This window comes from Papilio xuthus, unplaced genomic scaffold, assembly GCF_000836235.2.
Source record: "Papilio xuthus unplaced genomic scaffold, Pxut_1.1 DF828037.1, whole genome shotgun sequence".
Classification (NCBI taxonomy): Eukaryota; Metazoa; Arthropoda; class Insecta; order Lepidoptera; family Papilionidae; genus Papilio; species Papilio xuthus.
In genome coordinates this window covers 1,619,928-1,640,897 of record NW_013530612.1, presented here as the reverse complement: position 1 = coordinate 1,640,897, position 20,970 = coordinate 1,619,928, and the positions used below count along the sequence as shown (strand labels likewise).

Here is a 20,970-nt window from a genome sequence, read left to right as displayed (position 1 = left end):
GTGTAGAATCATGTTGAAATACAAAATTTAATATTTTTACACAAAAGAAAATGCCTGCTAAAATAACCGCTTCCGATTATTTTTGTTTAGAATTTAAGGATCCTTTGTTAATTAAACAAAAACTTTTTGAGTATTGAAGTTAAGCATTTAGGTACTAGTGTTCAATTTTAAACAAGGCAAATAAACTTACAGTCAATAAAATATTAAGAAATCGTAAGTTAAAAGAGGTTGTAATTTACTTGAAAATTTTAATACATTTACTTTAAGCAATTATCATAATTCACTGTAACTATAAATTACAAAAAAAATATAAACAATTTCTCATATACATTTTCAAAACATACATAGACAAAAAAAACTATTTATCCTATTGAAATAACAACAAAACTCATATTTATTAAACATCATGAGATCTAACAAAATATTACATAATACGGTTTACGAACGCAGCTAAATTCAAAGCAACTGGTGGATGAGTTCTCAGAGGGCCAAGTACGAGAACGTTTTCTTAACTTAAAATATGTATAAAAAAATTGTGCAGCACCCCTACCGCGCGAAAGATACATTAGCAAATGTCATACTTTCGACATTTTGTCGATGACATTACGATGGCGTGTGTCTCAAATATTCGTGGTAGGCTCTCTGGTTTCAAAAGAGATAACTTATTGATGTGTACGTTTCGCCGGCGCGAACTCATCTTGATAAGTTCTATTGCCGTGTTACTTGCAGTAAAATAAATTATTATATTATGTTTTATTTTACAAAAATTTTCGACAATGGAAACTAACAGGTACTAACCATCTTATCACATCGGTTATTCAATGTAAAAAGTTTAATTGAAAATCAAAATAGTTTACATATTATATCGGACAGTCGGAAAATAAAGTTGTTTAAAAAAATTAAACTTTAAATCAACAAATAAATCGTAGTTCTAAGTTAAGACATTCAGTGCTTTACAATGACATAACTACTTTGCCATATCTCATTATTACAGATATGTACAATTTATTCGATTAAAAGCTTATTTTTCTCCTAAACCATCATATAAAGGTACAAAACTTAATTCACGCAATTATTTTAAACCTGTACCTATCCTTGTTCTAATTTCTCTAAATGGACACATATCTAATTCCAAAAATTCCTACATAGCTTTATATCTAAATACAATTATACAATGGCGCAAAAAGTCAGCTAATTTGAAATAATTTAATAGAAAGAAGAAAGAATCTCCTTGAAAAAAATCTAATAAAACGGAATATAGTGGGAACACCACTAAATATGGATTTGTCTATGGTCGAAATTACAAAGATAAGAAAGAATTATCTTATAAAATATATTTTAGACTTTTTTTTAAATACAACATTGGATTTCCAAAATTAATGATAATTCACGTAAATCTTTTTGAGTCATTAAAGATATTCGCAGACTATAGCCGACTCTTCAAAAAGCAAATTAACGGTTTCCCTCTCATCTACACCAAGTATATATGAATGTATGATTGTAGTCGATTCTTTTTATATTTAAGGCTTACAAAGATGTTTTGAACTCCCAAGTCTATGGTAAGAATATATTAGCAGCTATTTATTTTTAAAATTATTTTCTTCTTAGCACTGAATTTAAGGTAGATTATGAATGTTTACTTGCTTTAATTAATAATTGACATGTTTTATAATGTCTTAATTTATACATAAGCGACTAAGCACTTAATAGTATAAAATTTATTAATCAATCACTGGTTATTGGTATAAATATTATGCACGATTCACAATGCATCATTGTTGTATGTAAAATTGTTCGATTACATTTGATTCCCTTATGGTCAATTTGACCATATAGCTTTCGCAATCATCCAACATTTAAATAAGCATTTGTAGCTTTGTAAACTTCTAAAAATATAATACCAAGGCTGTGGGGATAAAACTTAAAAAAAATGATGAAGGTTAAACTTACTACCTTTTATTATTTTACATACAAAGTACTCTGTCGACTGTAGTCTTAGCAACGACTTCTGTCAAATTTTACTCAAATGAAAAAAGGATACAGTTCTTTTTTTAAATCGCTCGGATGATGCATAATAACTGACAGATGACAGCAAATAAAAAATTACATGAAATACTTAAGACAATTGTCTGTTTCTACAGCTATTTAGCATAGCCTAAAAATTACAGGAAAATATAATTAAACAACGACTTAACATAACAAAGATTCGATGTTTTTCGCCAAGGAGTCTTGTTGAGTTATACAAAACATAAAATAGAACACAAACTTTTCGTACACATTCACAACCAAGGTAAAACAATTGCTTCGATGCTTCGCATATCACCATTTCCTAAGTTAATAGCCTCGTCATTTATGAAAAAAAAATCTTGACGCTCTAACAAACATCGCAGTTCACATTGAAGCAAATTAAATTAATTGATATATCATTTAGAACACTTAATTTCTTTAACACTAAATAGCATCTTTAAAGGTATAGCTAAATTAAATGTGAAAATGTCGTACTTTTAATGCTTTACTTTGTGTCATTGCCAGCAGAATTTATAAATGTTTTCAAAAGTAATTAAAAAGTAGTTTAAAAAAAATATCATAGACAAAAATTCCTTATTTATAAAACGTCATATTTTTTATTCAAAAACTTTTTTAAGAACTTCTGTACGTCATTATTTAGTACAAATAAAATTACACATAGCCTTTAAAAACTATCATAATTAGAGCTACATTTGTACACTATACCTTCCTACAAAAAGGTGGGCCTACACTAAGTTCAGTGCTTAGGGTTTCTATTTACCTTTTTGAGATTACTTTTACTTTGGGCATGTCCAGTGGTCTGCGACCTTATGCGAGGCAGCTCAACTGCAATTACTTTTACTTGCTTGATCGTCTTTGGACGTTTCGAGATCATTCTTTGACGTGCTCGGCTGTGGGTGCTCTGGATCTGGAAATAATAAAATTTGCAATAAAATAATATAGTCTACGTCAATCATATCACGTGGGCGACTATCGTTATTCTCTTTGTATACGTAACTAGTTTTTACTACTGAAACACCTGCGCAAAATTGTATTATAATCCATCATTCATTCTTTTTGAAAAACGGACTTAATAGGAGAAGGAATGTAATTGGATATGATTTACAATCTCCTTTATCTTACTAATCTTACTAATATTATAAATGTGAATGTTTGGATGGATGTTTGTTTGAAGGTATCTGCAGAACGGCTGAACGAATCTCTATGAAATTTCGCATACATATAGAACATAGTATGAAAGAACACAGGCCCTAATGAAGTTTTTTTTTAATTCCGCACGGAAGGTGTCGCAGGTGACAGCCAGTTCAACATCAAAAGTCAAGGTTACTTGATCATTGACTTTAGAATAATCAAGTCAATACATATTCGTCAACATTAGGCCATGTGGACAAGTTGTTTGTCTCAGCGTTGACCGATAAGCTACAGATTAGTGCGGTGACGCAAGACAGAGATGATTACGTTCGGTTTACGTCGCTAAATGTTATTTCAGTATCGGCTATTTACGCACATATACGCGTCCATACATCGATATCTTTAACATTTTGTATATTCCTTAAATAATATACCGTAACTAAGATGACAGACAAAAATCGATTCTTTTAAATCCTACAATTACTTTAATTTCTTTGATTTAAACGTTAATTTAAAAGGTCTTGCATACAAAATGTAGCAACTTAGAAATATCGTAAACACATTTAAGCACACTACATTAAAAAGTAAAGGCCATAAATGCCAGTATTAATATAAAATAATCATAATACATAGATTAGATAAGACATTTAATTAAAATTATTTGCAAGGATTGTATGCAGTGCTCTTATTGATTGACCGACCAATAGAAAAAAACCGTAAATCAAAGTCTCATTAGTTGACTGTGGAAATCAATTGTAATAATATTAACTCTCGCTATTTAAATATAAATTCATGGTTACGATAATTCACAATTTAAACAACAAAGAAATTCCATTCGTCAAAAAATCAAAAATAATCTTGCTTAAATTTTACTATTATTATAAATGTGAATATTTAGATGAATGTATGGATGGATGTTTGAAGGTATCTCCAGAACGGCTGAACGGATTTCCATGAAAATTGACATGCATATAGAACATTATCTGGAAGAACACATAGGCTACTAATTATGTTTGTTGAACAGCTAGTAAAAATATAAATACTATGCTATAAATTTATAGAAAAAAACTATCAACCTATTTATGTAAACATTGTGTAGCGAGACACACGGTCGATTTGATTGGACCCGTTATATATCTCATGGGAACTATTGACCTGATTAAGCCGCGTAAATAAGGGCTCATTTTATACAAACGCGCCGCTTTGGAGTCAACATATAACAGAATCAACGATGCTATAATCAATCTACTGTGATTATATGTTCCCAGTACAAACACAACTATGTAAGTTTGATGTATATATACTGAATAAATAATGTAAAGGGAGATTGCATCCATTTAATGATTCCCTGGGGGGATTAAAGTAAGATATCGAATTATACAAAATATACTCTAAAGAACTATAAGTAATTCCGACGAGGTTAGTCTAATTCTAGAATTTCCACGTGACACAGTACGTAAGGGAGCGTGCTATAGCTCAATTTGTCGCGGCATTCAAGCACGCGTTTGTCACGGCCCGATAGAGAAAAGGTTGGTTTTGTTAATTTCCGCCCGACCCTAATTGTTTAACCGAAATGAGTCAGACCAACACAATAAAGAGCTTCAATATCTTAATACTAAACTAATAAAGGCTGTGAGTTTATCCAGTTTTGATTCAACTATAAACCATTCTAACAATATATGGTCGTTAAAGTCAATCTCAGTCTGTATTTCAGCACGTGGTGGCAATCGTAATCAAAACATTTTGAGCTTACGAGTTTAAAAAGTTTCATCGCTTAAGTTGTTGACATTTTTTCGGTTTATAAGTGGATGACCTAGAGAAGATGACGTAGTTCACTAACTGTTGAAAATAACCGCGGAATGAAAACAGGAAATACATTTCTATTAAAAATAAGATTTTTTTTTGCAATACCAGTAGTGGCCAGCTGTTGCAACCGAGAGGGCAGGTCCGCCGTCGTCATCTCGGCGCCCTGGGGGTGCAGTATATCAGGCATGGCATTTCTCCTTCCCGTCCGGCCCGTCTCCAAGAACTCGCGAGGCACCTCCTCACTGTTCCTGTCCTGCATTATTGCCATCATTCTCAGCACTGTAATGTCATAAAAATCTAAATTAACGTATTAGTAAACAAAGTTGACGGTGACAGCCTTATCGTGATCAATACAGTCGTTAAACAATTATCTGTTGTATCTATGATATTGAATTATTAATCTATGGTTACGTCCACTTTTAGCGCCATTATGATATTGACAGATACAAGAGTATTGCTTTGTTTAAGTACAGTCGAAACGAAAATAGTCAATTTTATATTCTTTAACCGAAAATATAACTAAATTAAAGTTTAAAATAATAAGTATTAATCATTCATTGGGTATTTAGGTCAACAAACGCATTGCACTGTAATTATCACGCAATTTGTCCATTATCTTTAAAACATTTTCATGTCTCCTATATAACAATGTTTCGAATTATTTCGATTGCACCATAATTTTCTATTTGCTAAAATTGATAGCAATAATAACTAAGTACTAACAGAACTAATAACTATCTCTAAAACACACAAACATGAGTTAGCTTTCGCCTCTACTAATTGTAAAAATTGTACGTTCTATTTCTAAAGAGTATTATGATAATACGTATGTCCACTTTTACGAAACTCATTAGGTTCGGTGATGATAGACCGCGCAATATACCAAGCCATACCTACATTATCTTTAATTACTGGGTCACGTCCACTTTACGTCACCGTTGCCTTGACACAGCCAACGATTATACATTATTCTATTAAATATGTTTGTACGGACATTCGTATTGTCATTAAAATAGTGGTTAAAAGGAAACTGCTCGAAAGAATTTGTATAAAATTAGAGATAGAAAACTCCGGAAATCTTAAACTTTTGGGAAATCGGTAGTACGATACGATATTTGCCAGATTTTTTAAAAACGCACCTTAAAATGTAAAAAGCAAATAAGATTAGCTCATTTTCAATACAATCAATAATTAAGTAATATTACACGTCGTCATTTCTATGATACCTTTGTAACACAGGCATGTTATCTTGTGTAATCAATGAAAGGAGTACTAAACGATGCATAGAATAACAATGATAAACGAGATAGTTTTATCCTCAGGGGAGCCGTAAAAATACGTTCGGTACGTACGTAGCACGACATTCATTACGATAGTAGCCGACTACCAATATACCTTTTAATAAGATTAAAATATCTCTACAAGAATAATTCTCTAATAATTTTTGTAATGGATTCATAATAATGCGGTAATAGATATTAATATATAGTCTAAGAAAATTTATTACAGAAAACTGATGTTTTTTTTTCTTAATGTTTCTTATTACTACATAGATATTGATAGTACACAGGGAAGATACCTGCAAATTTCAATCCCATCAACAATGATTTTAAGTATTGTTTTAAAGTTTTACGGACAAAAATCTACATTCCCTAACGCAAAAAACTAAACTATTATCTAAGACCCAGAGTTTCATACTTTATGCTGAATATTCGTACAGAATGACAAAAGTTCACTGTACGATAGCGCAACAACGATTCGAATATTTTGTCTGATGATTAGGGTTGCCACATCAGTATCGTTTCTACAACGTCGCCAGTGTTTTGATTGGCATCCCTACTGATAATGCAAGTGTATGCATTGAATGTATATTAAATAATACAAAGTGTGGCGTTTTGCCATGAGTATTTAGCAAAGGACGTAATCACTCCGTCTGCCATCATTGTTATGTTAATGTTCACATCAAAGCGTTTCCTTTCAAATCTGATTATAATTGCCTCACAATGAAGCAGTGACGCAAAACGTTCGTCTTATGTTCACACAATCAATGTATCTAGATTATAACATGTTAGGTAATTATTCTCAGTGCAAATTTACAAACCACGCAAAAGAAAATACTCACACATTGTGTTCGAATGGAGTCTACTATGTAAATAGGTGCTAAATGTGCATGGAAATAATTAAATCTATTTTTTGCTAGTATTTTGCAGAGTGAAAGTTAATACTAAAAAAAAGAACTGAAATTGAAATAGATAACATTGAAGGCCAAATACAAGACAAATAAGGTACAATAGTATGGCAACAAAAAATACAATATAACAAAAAAGTAAATACTATTGTTCCACATAGTGATAGTAGGTATTTAAACTTTAACAATGTTGAGTTGAGTTTTTTATCAAACCAATAGCCAAGTGTCAAATACTCCCAAGTTCAGTTTAGAATATGCAATACCAAAATTAAATACACTGATATTAAACTAAATATTACATGCATATTATAAGTTTCCGATATGATATCCACTTTCAAAGTTTCTGTTAAATGATTATACACCAATGGAAATCAAGTACACATAGTGAGATATAACTTATAGAAAATGCTATTTTGTGATAAAATAAAGATAGTGGTATTGATGCCAAATGCAAACATTAAATTGCTTTAAAATTGCATCTTCTAGAAAAGATTGGCAGGTAAAAAACAAGAAACTTTAAGAATAGATGGGCTAGTAGAGTAAGAGATTTAAAAAAAACCTACTCAAACATAATATTCAAGCAGTGCGTAGATATAATTTGGTTACTAATAGCTTAGTATAGAATATATGATTGATTTATGATTTTTTCCCATGTATGTTAACACTATAGTGCAAATATAGAACCAAATAAAGAAATAAATGAATAAAAGAATGTCTATGTACCATTTCATTCCAAAGTTCCTCAGCCATGTGGTAATGTGGCTCCGTAAAGATGGAGTTAAGTGTTCATCACTCTAATCATCATGCACCTTACATCCTGGATCAATGCAAGTTATTTGTTAGTAAATCACACACTCTCGTTAGAACGCAACTATAACTGAAATAAGTGCTCATTTGAAGGCTCCATACAATATAGCACATATGGCAAAACATAATAAACAATGAGATGGATTGTGTGAAGGTGACACTAACCTTTATTGTGGCAAGATTTATTTTTTGAAGAAAAACAAAAAACAAAGTTTAAAATTATTTTATAGTGATATATTTTTATAAAGTTGTATGTATGGTATAATATACAAAATGTACATAAGGGTTAACTAAAAGGAAGACTGCTAAAATGGTGAATGAAAAATTGGTTTGGAAAACAACAATATAAGCGTAAAACTTGTGTGGTAGAAGATAAGGTATTTGCCATGTCATCAATGAAAAGGGGATTTAAGCAATAGTTGTGCTGAAAGTTTCCTTGTAATAGCCACTAACAATGTAGATTCGTAACAATGATTTTGACGCTTTATTGGATATGATATTTTAATTTATTTTTAAGTTAGTTTTAGTAAAATCATAAAAATAAATCGATGGGAATGTTGTTCACTTCAAGTTTTACTGAATGTCTATTAAATTGAAATGGAACCATCATAATGAGTTTGATCAGAAGCAATCTAAACTAAAAGTAGGTCTTCAAGCAATTCGTTTCCCGAGCTCTGTGCCGATAGCGGCGAAGCACCATCATGCGGGCCTTCGCTTACCTGACCGACTCTTCATACGATGAGCTCTCAGGCGCTTAGGTACGCGACCAGCGCGCACTCCAGACATTTTTAAAATAACTCAGTTACAAAGCCAATTAAAACAGAAATATTAATAACTTTAACACCAATTACCGTTTTTAATTAATATAACCAGTTTTATTTTTCAATATCGTACTCACAATCACGTTATTTTCATCCGTTTCACTAGATGTAATTTCACTTAAATAGATGTATAATATTTACAATGTGAAACGTTGTTGCACCGAATTTATTAATAAGAGAATTAACTTGAATTACAATGATCGTAAACAACTACTTTTTTAGAAGAAAAGATAATTATTCTCCAAATCTAAAGAAAAATAGTGACAGATGAAGGGAACTATCTAAAATCTAGACAAGACAAGATAAAGACAGAGAATTTGAAATGAAATGGAAAAGTGACATGGATGAATGTGTTACCATTACCAAACAAGGAGTTTGCTTGTCAAAGATTTCATTAAAATTCGTAAAGTTTTTGTTATACTGTTACCGTGTTTTTAACCTCAGATAAATTAAAATTGTGTTTTATATCTATTAAGTTCAGACTTGAGTTGTGCTTAAGTGATGTGGATGTAGTTTTTGCATCTATTGTTTTTTGTTATGTAACTGCATGTAAATTTGACAGATGTCAAGCTAACCAGCTGATTAAGTGAACCTGTCCTTGTTTTATTACATTTTTATGTAATTTACAATAATTACATTCAAGGTACCGGTCGTTTTATACCAATAAGTTTGTTGTAAATTGCTTATTTTTTTAGTTTCAAACGCTTAAAACACACACTTTTTTCAAAGATGCTGAGGAAAGTGGCGATAGGGACTACTGGAGTGATCGCTCTTATACCGACAGTTAGTGCCGCGACTCCTTTGCAAGAAAAACCAGGAGAACCGTTAAAACCGCCACCAATGAGACCCTCTGATCTTCCAATTTATGAAGCGCCGCATGCCGAATATGGAGAGTATGTATTTTCAGTATTAAAACCTAATAAATAATTTTGTAAACAGCAAGTAATGTTTTGTTTCTATTACAGATATGTTCATTCATTATCTGACTCTAATAAGAGCAGCTACTTAAGATCAGTGCTACAACCACCAGTTCGTGCTGTGCGAGAGACCGCAGAAATTGGCATAGCTCATAGTGAATCTGTCTTGCATACAGTACAAGATAATTACCATGAGTTTAGAGACCGATCTGATTGTAAGACTTTTTTTCTTTAGATTGAGCATTTACCAATTTTACTAAAAACGAAACAAACACAATATCTCTAGTAGAGTTCTTGCATTACATATAATTACTAATCATTAGTCTTCATTTACAGGGATTGTAAAATATTTAAGAGAGGAAGATAACAAGGATATACGGTATGGAGCTGTTGTAATGGGTGGCTTAACTGGATTTATATTTGGGCTTAGAGGAGGTTTTATTAGAGTAAGTAATGGCAATTTCTTTATTCTATCTATGATGTTAAACATTGTAACATAATGTGAACTTATAGCATAACATATTTTAAATCAGTCAACATTCTAATTATTATTTTTTTAAGATAAAATAAACTTTCTTATTTCAGAGGGTATTTTATGCGGGTATTGGTACAACAGCAATGGGAGCAATCTGCTTCCCTGAAGAGACAAAGGAATTAGCTAAGAATAATGGGGCCTTAGCCAAACAATATATCAATATTGCTTACAACTTCCTTTATGGTGGTTAGTATTATTTATTATCAATCAAAAAACAGAAATGAATACTGTATATTACAATTTTAATGTATAATTCAATCACCAGTGAAACCAGGAGACCCACAACTGGAAGTAAAATTCCCCGACTTGTCTTTGCCCAAAAGTTTCTCTGAATTTGTTGACTTGACAGTTTCATTAGCTGTGTCAGCCAAACAGGCCATTATGCCACCTCCTTCAAAGGACACAGCTGATGATAAGCCATCAGAAAGTAAAGAATAGGTATAAAATGGATCAGTTAGCTGAGAATGCACAATTTCTAACCTTCCTGCTTATTTCCCTTTTTCCTGTTGCTTATAATATACATCCTTGTTGTTTTTAATGCCTATGGTTTTAAAAAAAATTCTTATACATAATAATCTCAAGTCCTTAAATAAACACCTCAGGCTTTGTATGTTCTATTTTTATGCTTTTGCTTATTTATGCTTTATATAGTATGGTGTTTTCTTTTTATTTTGCTTGTATCATCTTTATTATTCTGGGATTTTTGAATTTATATTTTTTTTATATCATTTCATGCTTTTAAGCAACATACTGTTTTTATTTTTAATAATTTATAACAAATCATAAGTTGTTTTTTCAGATTTTCGTGAAAATAAAGTAGAAAATCGAAGTATGTAAAGTGAGTATATATCATTGTTAACATTAAAAAAAATTGTGACAAAATATACCAAGTACTTGATTATTATAAAATTTTAATAGTGATCCTGAGAATTTTGCAGGATAAAAATTCACTGTTTATTCATTATATTTCAAAAATATATTCATCCGAAATATATACAAGATATGTTGTAGAACAATAGTACTTTTACAAAAAAATTGCAAATTTATTTTTTCTCTTAAATGACGATAATATTTGAGATGTTTTTTTTTCAGAAATTGTGAAGAATTAAAACATATTGCTGTCCTCAACACTACTTATTTATTTCTGTGTAATGAAATGATATACAAAGTTATTCAAAACCATTTGTAATTATATAATGCAGTTTTCAAAAGCATTAATTAAATTATGAATACAACTTATGCGAAAATCATTTCCTCCCTGCGCTTTTTAGTGACAACAGTCCCGGGTTTGTGTTGAGCCTCTGGATGGTTCATTAATTCAGGAGGACAAGTGGAAACCGAGCTGGAGAGTAACACTTGCTTAAGATCATAGAACACCATAGAGTCTTCCTTAGTTACAAAAGATATCGCTTTTCCAGTTTTACCAGCACGACCCGTACGACCGATACGATGTGTATAATCTTCGATAGTTTTTGCCATATCATAGTTTATTACTATACTGACGTCCTTAATATCAATACCTCGACCAGCAACATCTGTTGCCACCAGTATGTCTTTAGAACCATTTTTAAGACTAGCCAATGCAAAATCACGCTGTTCTTGACCTTTACCACCGTGCAATGTACAGGCATTGAATCCCAGCTTTTCGAGGCCCTTTGCAAGCACATCGGCTCCTTTTTTCTGGTTTACGAATATGATGATTGGCGGTTCGACGCCACGCTGTAGTATCTCTGTTAATTTCCTACGCTTCTCACTCTCTCCAATCATGAACACTACCTGTTCAGTTCTGTCAACCGGTTTGCCTACTGATCCAATGTAAACAATTGCTGGTCTCCTCAAATAACTCCTTGCTAAACGTTCTACAGCTGGAGGCATAGTTGCTGTGAACATCACAGTTTGTCTATACTTCTTTTTCGTATTATAATTTGCCAGTAGGACTGCGGCATCCTCAGCTGCATCTGTATCGGGCTTGATGTTAGATACAGGCATATATTCTAGGATCTTTTGCACATCTGGCTCAAAACCCATGTCAATCATACGATCGGCTTCATCAAGAACAACATAAGTGCAACGGTTTAGAACTAAGTACCTATTCTCTAATACATCAATTAAACGACCTGGCGTGGCAATTACAATTTCGCAACCCAATCTTAGTTTAAATCCTTGTTCCTCTCGGGATAGACCACCCACAACCACCACAGATGTAATACCAAGTGGGATGCCAAATTTATTTGTTTCCTCTTCTATCTGTTGGGCTAACTCACGAGTCGGAGCTAAAATAATTGCATAAGGTCCTTGATCAGCATCTTCCATTCGCTCACTTTTTGGTAAAGACTGTATCCAAGTAAGAAGAGGTATAAGGAATGCAAGCGTTTTTCCAGAACCTGTTTCAGCAACACCAATGATATCACGGTTTTGTAATCCAATAGGGATAGCTTGTCTTTGAATAGGTGTAGGACTTTTGTAGCCAACTTTATTAATAATTTCCATTATATCTTGATGGAAGCCTGCTTCCTTCCAAGATCTTATAGGATTAGGAATTTTCCCACCTTTGATAGTGATATTATAATCCTCTCTGAATATGCGCCAATCTCTTTCTGTCATTTCATCTTGATCTTTTTCAGACCAGTGCCTGTCATCCCACTTCTGTTTGTCTTCCTTCTTTTTAACCTTCTTTAATCTCAACTTTTCTTGTTCCTTCTCTAATTCAGTTCTGCGTTTCTCCAACAGGTTTCCGTAGAACTTGCTATGGTCTTTTTTCTGTGCTTTAATATCAATTCCTGCAATATGTCCACGCCCAAAAAATTGTACTTGATGTCTTTCTTTATACAAAACATTGTAATCATTGGAAGTGTCTTCTGAAGCATCCCAGTCAAAAACAAATTTTCTGTCATTAAGCCTTCGAACTCTGCGCTTCTTTTTTACTATACCTAAGTATCGTGCCTTGATGGCTTCTTCTTCTCTTTCCTTATCTTTATTTTTGGATACATCATCATTTTTATCTTTTTTGTCATCTCTTCTATCAGATGCATTTTTCCGCTCTTCATATTTACGTTCCCTTTCTCTCTCACGTTCTTTTTCTCTTTCCTCCCTATACTTCCTATCCTCCTCTTTTTTAGAAGGCACAGAGGGTCCAGTGAGATCGATTGTTGTTATGGTAGGTCTTTCAACATTGGCTTTCATAGCTTCCACTTGTTCACGTCTCCTTTCCAGAGCTAAAGCAGCTCTCTGCTCCTTTGTTAGAAAAACAGGTTTACTTCTAGCCTCCTCCTCTGCTTTCTTTTTAGCAAGAAGTTCTTCCAGTGATAATGGTTCCTTTTTTACAGGTTTTGTTTCTTCTTCCACTACCTCAGGCTTATCTTCGCTTTGTTCTTTATCGTCATCTTTCTTATTCTTGGCTTTGTCATCGTAGCGCTTTTCCTTTTCATATTTTTCTTTGCCATCACGTTTCTTTGGACTTCGAGACCGCCCGCGTTCTCTGCGAGATGGACTTTTAGAACGATCACGATCTTTACGAGGACTTCTGGAACGATCCCTTTCCTTTCTCTGAGGACTACGCGATCTATCTCGCTCCTTCCGTGGACTTCTTGATCTCTCTCGTCGTTTAATTTTGTCCCGGTAAAATTCACGATCGTCGTGTCGATCTCTTTCTCGTCTTTCTCTAGAGCGTGATCGCCTCCGCTCTGGGCTTCTATCCCGTGCCATAATTAATTACATAAAATATGTACTTTTCCTTTTACATGAGTAATATAAAATTGTAAAAGTTATTTATTTCATGAAATACGTAAAATCAGAATCAGACCACAACAATATATGATTTAACAGATAACAGTAAGATAACAGATTAAATTTTAATTCAGTTGTACAGACTAGTGTCGTTTCCTTTTTGATCAATCTTAATTTTTTCTTAAAATCTTCTACTCTTTATTTCATAGTTGTTGAGTGACACTTGGTTGACACGATGCTATGTCAGCTGTCACTGTCAGTTGCTTGCCAAGTAATGTTTGCCAATGTTTGCATTGGATTGCATGTTATGATGTCTTTATATTATGAAATGCATAACTTCTAAGTGATAAGTTTTATTATAATTGTAAGATTGACAGTTAACTAATGATTATTACTGTTATGGATACATATTTAAAATTTAAAACATTCGTAACCTCTACGGCTCTAGCTGTTGGTTTCGCCGGTGCAACTTTGCTTTTATTTAAATATAAACTAAGAAAAAGAAATGCAGTCGATGCTCTTAACTACTTAACAATCAGAACTGTAATCACAGAAGAGTCCTGCAATGAAGTGATAAATGAATTACGCAGGTAAAATAATCTAAGTCAGTTTGGTTTTTCTTTATTTTAAGTTAAAAAAATAATGTGTATAATGAAAATTTTAAAATTTGTTTTAGGAGAATAGGACTCCATAAAGCCGTTGGCTTTGATTGTGAATGGGTTACAAACCTGGGTAGAAGGCAACCTGTTGCTTTGGTTCAGCTCTCTTCTTTTGATGGTTATTGTGGTTTGTTCAGACTTAGCCATTTAAAGACTATACCCAACTCTTTAAAAGTAAGGACATTTCTATTAAATTGTTGTTTTATAAAGTATGTTTAAAACTTTCAACAAGAAAAAAAAATAACATGAAAAGTATAAATGCCATTAAACAATATTTATTACTCAAAAATATGGTTTATTATTCAATTTCAATATCTGATATTTAATTTGAAGATCTAATAATGAGCAAGGAGTAAAATCATCTCTGTTACCAAATGATGCAAAAAACTTTATGGAGTAAAAAATTATAATATTTTTTAAATAATGTCTTCCAGGAGCTTTTAGAAGATGAGAATATATTCAAAGTAGGTGTAGCACCATTTGATGATGCAAAATATTTATTAAATGATTATTCAGTATCACTGAAGTCTACTTTGGATATACGACACATTGTGGAACTCACTGGTCATACTCCAGGTGGTTTAGCTTTCTTGGCTTTATCACAACTCAATGTTATTTTAGACAAGAGTTGGAGGGTAAGTAAAACAAATAAGAAAAACGATATATAAATTCTAAGCTGTATGTCATAAACTTATAATAATGCCATCCATATCATTGTAAATAAAAACTTTTTCTCAGACATGACATCCCTAACAGTAGCATTTACATAGTTTTGGTCAAGATAGTAAATAAGCTATTTTATTACAGAAAATATTTATAATTATACTTCTTACTAATATTATTAATGCAAAAGTTTAGATTGATGGATGGATGGATGTTTCTTTGAAAGTATCACCAGAACTGCTAAACAGATCTTTGGCATAACATAGTCTGGAAGAACACATAGGCTTCTTATTATTTCTTTTTTATTCCGCGCGGATGGAGTCACAGGCACCCACTATTATGTTTAAAACATTTTCAAAGGTAGTAAAAAATTTTGTAACAGTCTTTTGTTTTCAGGTGCGCTGCAGCAACTGGGAAGTTGATGAGTTAACGCAAACACAAATTAATTATGCAGCAGCTGATGCTCATGTAGCTATTAAGATATTTGTTTACCTTATAAACAAGAAGTATGGCTCAGTATGGAGTTGGTTGGATAACTCAAGTAATAATGAAGTTTGGCATAGTATAAATAATATCTGCTGGAAGTATTCTGATATTGGCTTTAAAAATAAACAAACATCTAAATTGGGCACTGAAATGTATGTATTTAATAAAAAATTATATCTTACTTTGAATAACAATTAACAATGACTATTTGGCACTGGCAACACCATCAATGTGGAATTAAAAAAAACTAATATATAAGCTATGTTTTCTTCCAGGCTATGTTCTACATCTGTGTCAAATTTCATCAAGACCAGTTGAGCGGTTCCAAAGATACATTGTAACAAACATCCATCCAAAATTTCGTATTTATTATATTATATCAATACGATAATGTACACTTACAATAAAGAAATTTTTAAATGAAATCAAATATTTAATAGATATTACAAACAAAGGTCACAGAAATCAGCCGCCCAATTATTAAATAAGATTTATGAAAAAAACAGGGATAAAATATGTGAGTGCTGTTGTTGTTGCGTTAAAAAAATATATATCTTGCTTTTGGCTTTAATTCAGAGTACAAGTAGACACAGCTAAAGCAAAAAAATGTACTGTAGCATTTTTACTATATAACGGAAAATATGTTAAATCAAATAATAAAAAAAATCTTCTTTCTCTTATTAATTAATTAATTAGGAACAGCTTAATTTACGTATAATGGTCCGGTGACGTCACCAACTAGTTTCGACCTGTCAGGGGTCCATCTTCTAGTGTTTATTTTGGGTCAATCGCGATCGCGTTGCGTCTCGCTCAAAGACCATACGTGAGATAAGCCTTTCCTAATGAAATTCTTGTAATGTCTCATGAAAGTTTAAACAATTTAATTAATAGGCTATTGCACTATGAAATTATATTTTGAAGTTGTAGTTATATTTTTTGCAGGAAAAAAGAAAAAGAAGGTAAATTAACCAAGGAGGCTGTAGTAAGCAAACGTTACCCGCACGCGACGCGGTCCAAGCCGCTATACCACAATTGTTTCTTGGTGGCGCCGGATGGAGAGTTGTTATGCACTTGTGACACCAAAAAGGCTGAATGGTAAGACATTAAATTGATCTTTGGCTATAATTTGAAATAATTTATTAAAATTAAAAAAAAAATTATTTGTTTTATGTCATGTTACTAAAATGGACCAAAAGATGGCGTCCTAAGGAATAAGCTATGTATATTGTGTTTTGCGGTTTTATACACAACAAAATTATAAATTGTAAAGTAAATTTAGATCAACAAATAAGTGAAAATTAGTCATCATGTTCTATAATAAATTGCAAATATCGTATAAAATTGTTAGAAAGTTACCTAAAATACGGTACGATTTAATATTTAAACTTTGCTAGCAATTTAATTAGTGTCATGTTTAAAGGTACGTAGATAAAGAATTAGCAGATGTGGTGAAGGAGGATCCACTCACAGTACGTCTGCGTTTTGAGCCTTCTGGCCGCTCCGTGGGAGAGGTGGGCAGATATTACCAACTTACTAAGGAAAACAAATGCGTTGTTTGCGGCGGCGATAACTCTTATATACGAAAAAATGTCGTGCCCAGAGAATACAGGAAATATTTTCCAGGTAAGTCGCTTGGTTTGTGACAGTTAAGGAAATATTAATAAAAAAAGTTTTTTTTTAATATCTTCTTAATCCTTGGGTCATTTTAAAATGACTTCTATTAGTCAAATCCTTTTGATTTGATACCCATATTAAGGGGATAACAATAATGGCCGCGGACGAGAGCGAAAGCGTGCCCGTGGTCCCGTCCCGATGCGTTGGAGGAACAGAGGGGTTTAGTGGGTATGCCTCCGCTATGGAGGAGAATCCCACATGACTACTGCGTCCCCCCCGGGGCGCGGAGTATGCATAAAGCATTCCCCACAGAAAAAAAAAAAAAGGGGATAAAAATAATGTGTATATCGTTAGGTGAAAACCGAGGAAGCGACCACCTGAACTTTACCCATAGATATCCGCATTCGCAATTGCATACGGAGGAATTTGTTCGACAGACGTTATTGTTGCTAGCTTCTTCCAATGTTAAAAATTATATGTCAGAATCTATTTTTTGAAATGGCGGCCATCTTGGATATATTTGTAGTCTACTATTCCAACCTTTTCGTTTGCTTATCCGTGTGGTAACTAAGTGCGAACACGCGAATATTTAGAAATAAAAACAAAATTAATTACACTACAAAAAACTCATGACGTATTTTTTTAATCGATAACCTACCTAACCTTTTTGATAAAGCGTTAGAAATAGCCAGTAACATAAAGCTAAGTTTGTGTCATCTAATATTTTTGTAGGTATAAAGAGCTGGGTAATATCCATGCGTCATGCGGTTTTATAATTATCATTTTACAGCTTTAATTTGCGGGAAACGCTAACAATAGTGAGAAATCTATATCTGCTTATAAAATATTTTATTAGCAATTATTTAAACAATTTAGCATAAATTTAATTCGATCGCTAGAATAATAATAATTCAGCGTCTTGGATACGTGGCGTCAATCGGCTGGAGGGGTCTTTCTATGTATTATGCCTTATTATTAACTTATAAAGCGAGATATTTTACGCCCAGTTTGTCTTATCATTCTAATCGTATTTTCCCTTAGGGTTATAAAATGGATCGGGATTTTTAAGTTTTTTAAATTGACACTGTTATGTTTTTTTTTGTGTTGAATAGAAATAATGAAGGACCACTCGTCACACGACGTGGTGCTTCTATGCACGGGCTGCCATCAGCGCAGCAACATGCGCGACCAGGCGGTGCGCGAGCGGCTCGCCGAGCAGTGCGACGCGCCGCTCGCCTCGCACACCGATAACAAATTCAAAGAGGACGCCGACTGCAAGTTAGTGCCTTTCATTCTGAATCACCGTCTCCTTGTTCTTTCTCCACTCTACGTCATAAATAATTTTTGTTCCTCCAAAAAAATCTTACTAATATTATAAATGCGAATGTTTAGATGGATAGATGTTTGTTAAAAGGTATTTCCAGAAGGGCTCAACGGATCTCGGTGATAGATTTAAGACGTAGTTTGGAAGACTCACGGTCGACTACTTCACAAAAAAAAAATGTTTTACGTATTCTTACGGAAAAACACATGAGTATATGGCGGGATTTGAACCCGGGATTTGCAGATTACAAGTCAAGTGCTTAACCACTGAGCCATTGACGCTATTTGGTATATGATAAATATATGTTAAACAGAAAAGTTCGTTCCGCCGCTCGCGCTCTGCTTTATCAATCGCGGAAACACGTTCTACCAGACGAGAGGAGGAAGGAACTGGAACAAATAATATTACGTCATTTCCCGCAACATGGACACATCACACAGGAACTTCTGCAAGACGCGGCGGATATGCAAGTCGTGTAAGTTTTCTTTACAACCTTTACACTTACACGTGTTTTTTTTTAAACGCGTGTAAGTGTAACTCGCGTTTAAATGTTTATAGAAATGATAACTTGTACCCTTTGATCTAAGACCGGATATTCGGCGATTGACCGTTAGATTTATCATTGACATGGTTTAATATATGACGTCTTATTCAGACAATTTTTTTTACTAGAAATTATGATGCGTACAATTATCGCAGATAAGTATTTACTCGAGCGATTATGTTTGTATGAAGAAAATAATGTATTATATGAAGTTTTGTTTTTTTTTAATCATAAGATGGCAAACGAACGTGCGGCCACTTGAAATCGCTGTAATAGCTAAGTAACCGTTGCCCATAGACATACGCAATTGCATGCGTTGCCTACCTTTAATCGACGGAGGAGAGGATGCACAGAAAGAAAATATTATTCCCTTCCCATGCATCCTCTCATCCGGAAAGTCCACTTCCACTTCCCATCCTTACCTTATAAGAAACCTTATAAGAGGACTAAATTAGGGCTCCGGGACGCACACTCATCAGACTACGAGCGGAATTGCTTCCACATGACGCGTATCTTCTGTGTGGTCGTGGTATTTCACCGGGCGAGCCGGGACAATTCGTACGAAGATGTTAAAGCAGGCTCTACCAATGTAAACCATTGTATTGTAATTGTGTGTGACAGGTTTGAGAATATAGACTACGAGTCGCACGGACATAAAGTGGTGGAGTACTTCCTGCAGCACGAGGGTCTGCTGCGGCTGGAGCGGGTCTGGCGGCAGCACTTCCTGGCCTCCATGCGTCCGCAACATATGCCGCAGCTCTGGTCGATCGATCACAACGAGCAGAGGTCATTGTCATTTTTCGCATCTTTTTTAGAGCTTTTTAGATCTAAATCCGTCAACTAAACTTCAGTATTACGGCGTTATAAACTTTACATTCCAATTACTACTACATACTAATATTATAAATGCGAATGTTTTGATGGATGGATGTTTTTTTTGAAGATATCTCCAGAATGTCTGAACGGGTCTCGATGAATATGGCATACATAGTCTGGAAAATCACATAGAGTACAAGGTTTTTTTTAAATTCTGAGTGGATGGAGTCACATGTGAAAGTTATTTTCCTATATAGTAATATATATTAATTACTTTTATTTCAGGTTAAAAATACGATTAGAAGAAGGTCGCCTTTCTGAGGAAGATGCAAAACTTTTGGGACTTTGAATATTGTGAACGGCACGTGGTCATATATGAGGAGAGAGAACACCTGCGCTGTTGTAATTAGCTAGACTTCAAGCGGATGCATAACGTGGATTAAATGTTAACATTTTCTCTATGTTTTGATGTTTTTACTTTGGTTCTGGTTGAGTTTCGTAGTTGTTTACTACACACGTGCTAAGCCCAGCGCCGACGATGTGACGTTGACGTGACGTAACCATATGTCGTTAGGTTCCCGTCACCGTTCCGTTATATGTAATTTGTTGTATATCGTTTTTAAATTTGTAAAATATTAAGGAATGTCAATAAACACAACTTTTAATAAATAATATATTTACTTCAGTGTTTTATTCTTAATTATACAAGTATTATAGTAATCCTTAAAACTATTAATATAACTAATTTAATAAATAACATAAATATTATCTTATATCTTTAAATGAGCAATTCTTGTATATATATATACACAAGAATTGCAATTATATATAATTGCAATCTCGGAATCGGCTCCAACGATTTTCATAAAATTTAGATAAATCGATCTAGCTAGGAATCATTTTTA

At 33.2% G+C, this 20,970-nt stretch overlaps 4 protein-coding genes across 4 annotated transcripts; 2 read left to right on the top strand and 2 right to left on the bottom strand.

Moving 5' to 3' along the window:
* Positions 1-357: 357 nt before the first annotated feature.
* LOC106114672 (uncharacterized) lies at positions 358-9,087 on the bottom strand. Its single transcript, XM_013307959.1, has 3 exons — positions 8,680-9,087; positions 5,071-5,244; positions 358-2,935 (listed from the first exon to the last, which is right to left on the bottom strand). The coding sequence occupies exons 1-3, from the start codon at positions 8,744-8,746 to the stop codon at positions 2,850-2,852; spliced, it is 327 nt and encodes a 108-aa protein (XP_013163413.1). The 5' UTR covers positions 8,747-9,087; the 3' UTR covers positions 358-2,849.
* A 297-nt stretch (positions 9,088-9,384) lies between these two features.
* Mic26-27 (MICOS subunit 26/27) lies at positions 9,385-11,438 on the top strand. Its single transcript, NM_001312244.1, is given in 8 exon segments — positions 9,385-9,424; positions 9,511-9,674; positions 9,747-9,913; positions 10,035-10,144; positions 10,284-10,419; positions 10,499-10,671; positions 11,033-11,071; positions 11,326-11,438. Coding segments are annotated over 5 exon segments (750 nt in total). The 5' UTR covers positions 9,385-9,424; the 3' UTR covers positions 11,033-11,071; positions 11,326-11,438.
* On the bottom strand, positions 11,353-14,084 carry LOC106114670 (probable ATP-dependent RNA helicase DDX23). The gene has a single exon (XM_013307956.1). It carries the CDS (start codon positions 13,936-13,938, stop codon positions 11,470-11,472), a length of 2,469 nt encoding a protein of 822 aa, XP_013163410.1. The 5' UTR covers positions 13,939-14,084; the 3' UTR covers positions 11,353-11,469.
* Positions 14,085-14,212: 128 nt separating this feature from the next.
* On the top strand, positions 14,213-20,718 carry Exd2 (Exonuclease 3'-5' domain-containing 2). Its single transcript, XM_013308067.1, has 10 exons — positions 14,213-14,549; positions 14,636-14,792; positions 15,053-15,253; positions 15,678-15,919; positions 16,710-16,862; positions 17,188-17,390; positions 18,494-18,659; positions 19,019-19,180; positions 19,871-20,035; positions 20,351-20,718. The coding sequence occupies exons 1-10, from the start codon at positions 14,344-14,346 to the stop codon at positions 20,412-20,414; spliced, it is 1,719 nt and encodes a 572-aa protein (XP_013163521.1). The 5' UTR covers positions 14,213-14,343; the 3' UTR covers positions 20,415-20,718.
* The last annotated feature ends 252 nt before the right edge of the window (positions 20,719-20,970 follow it).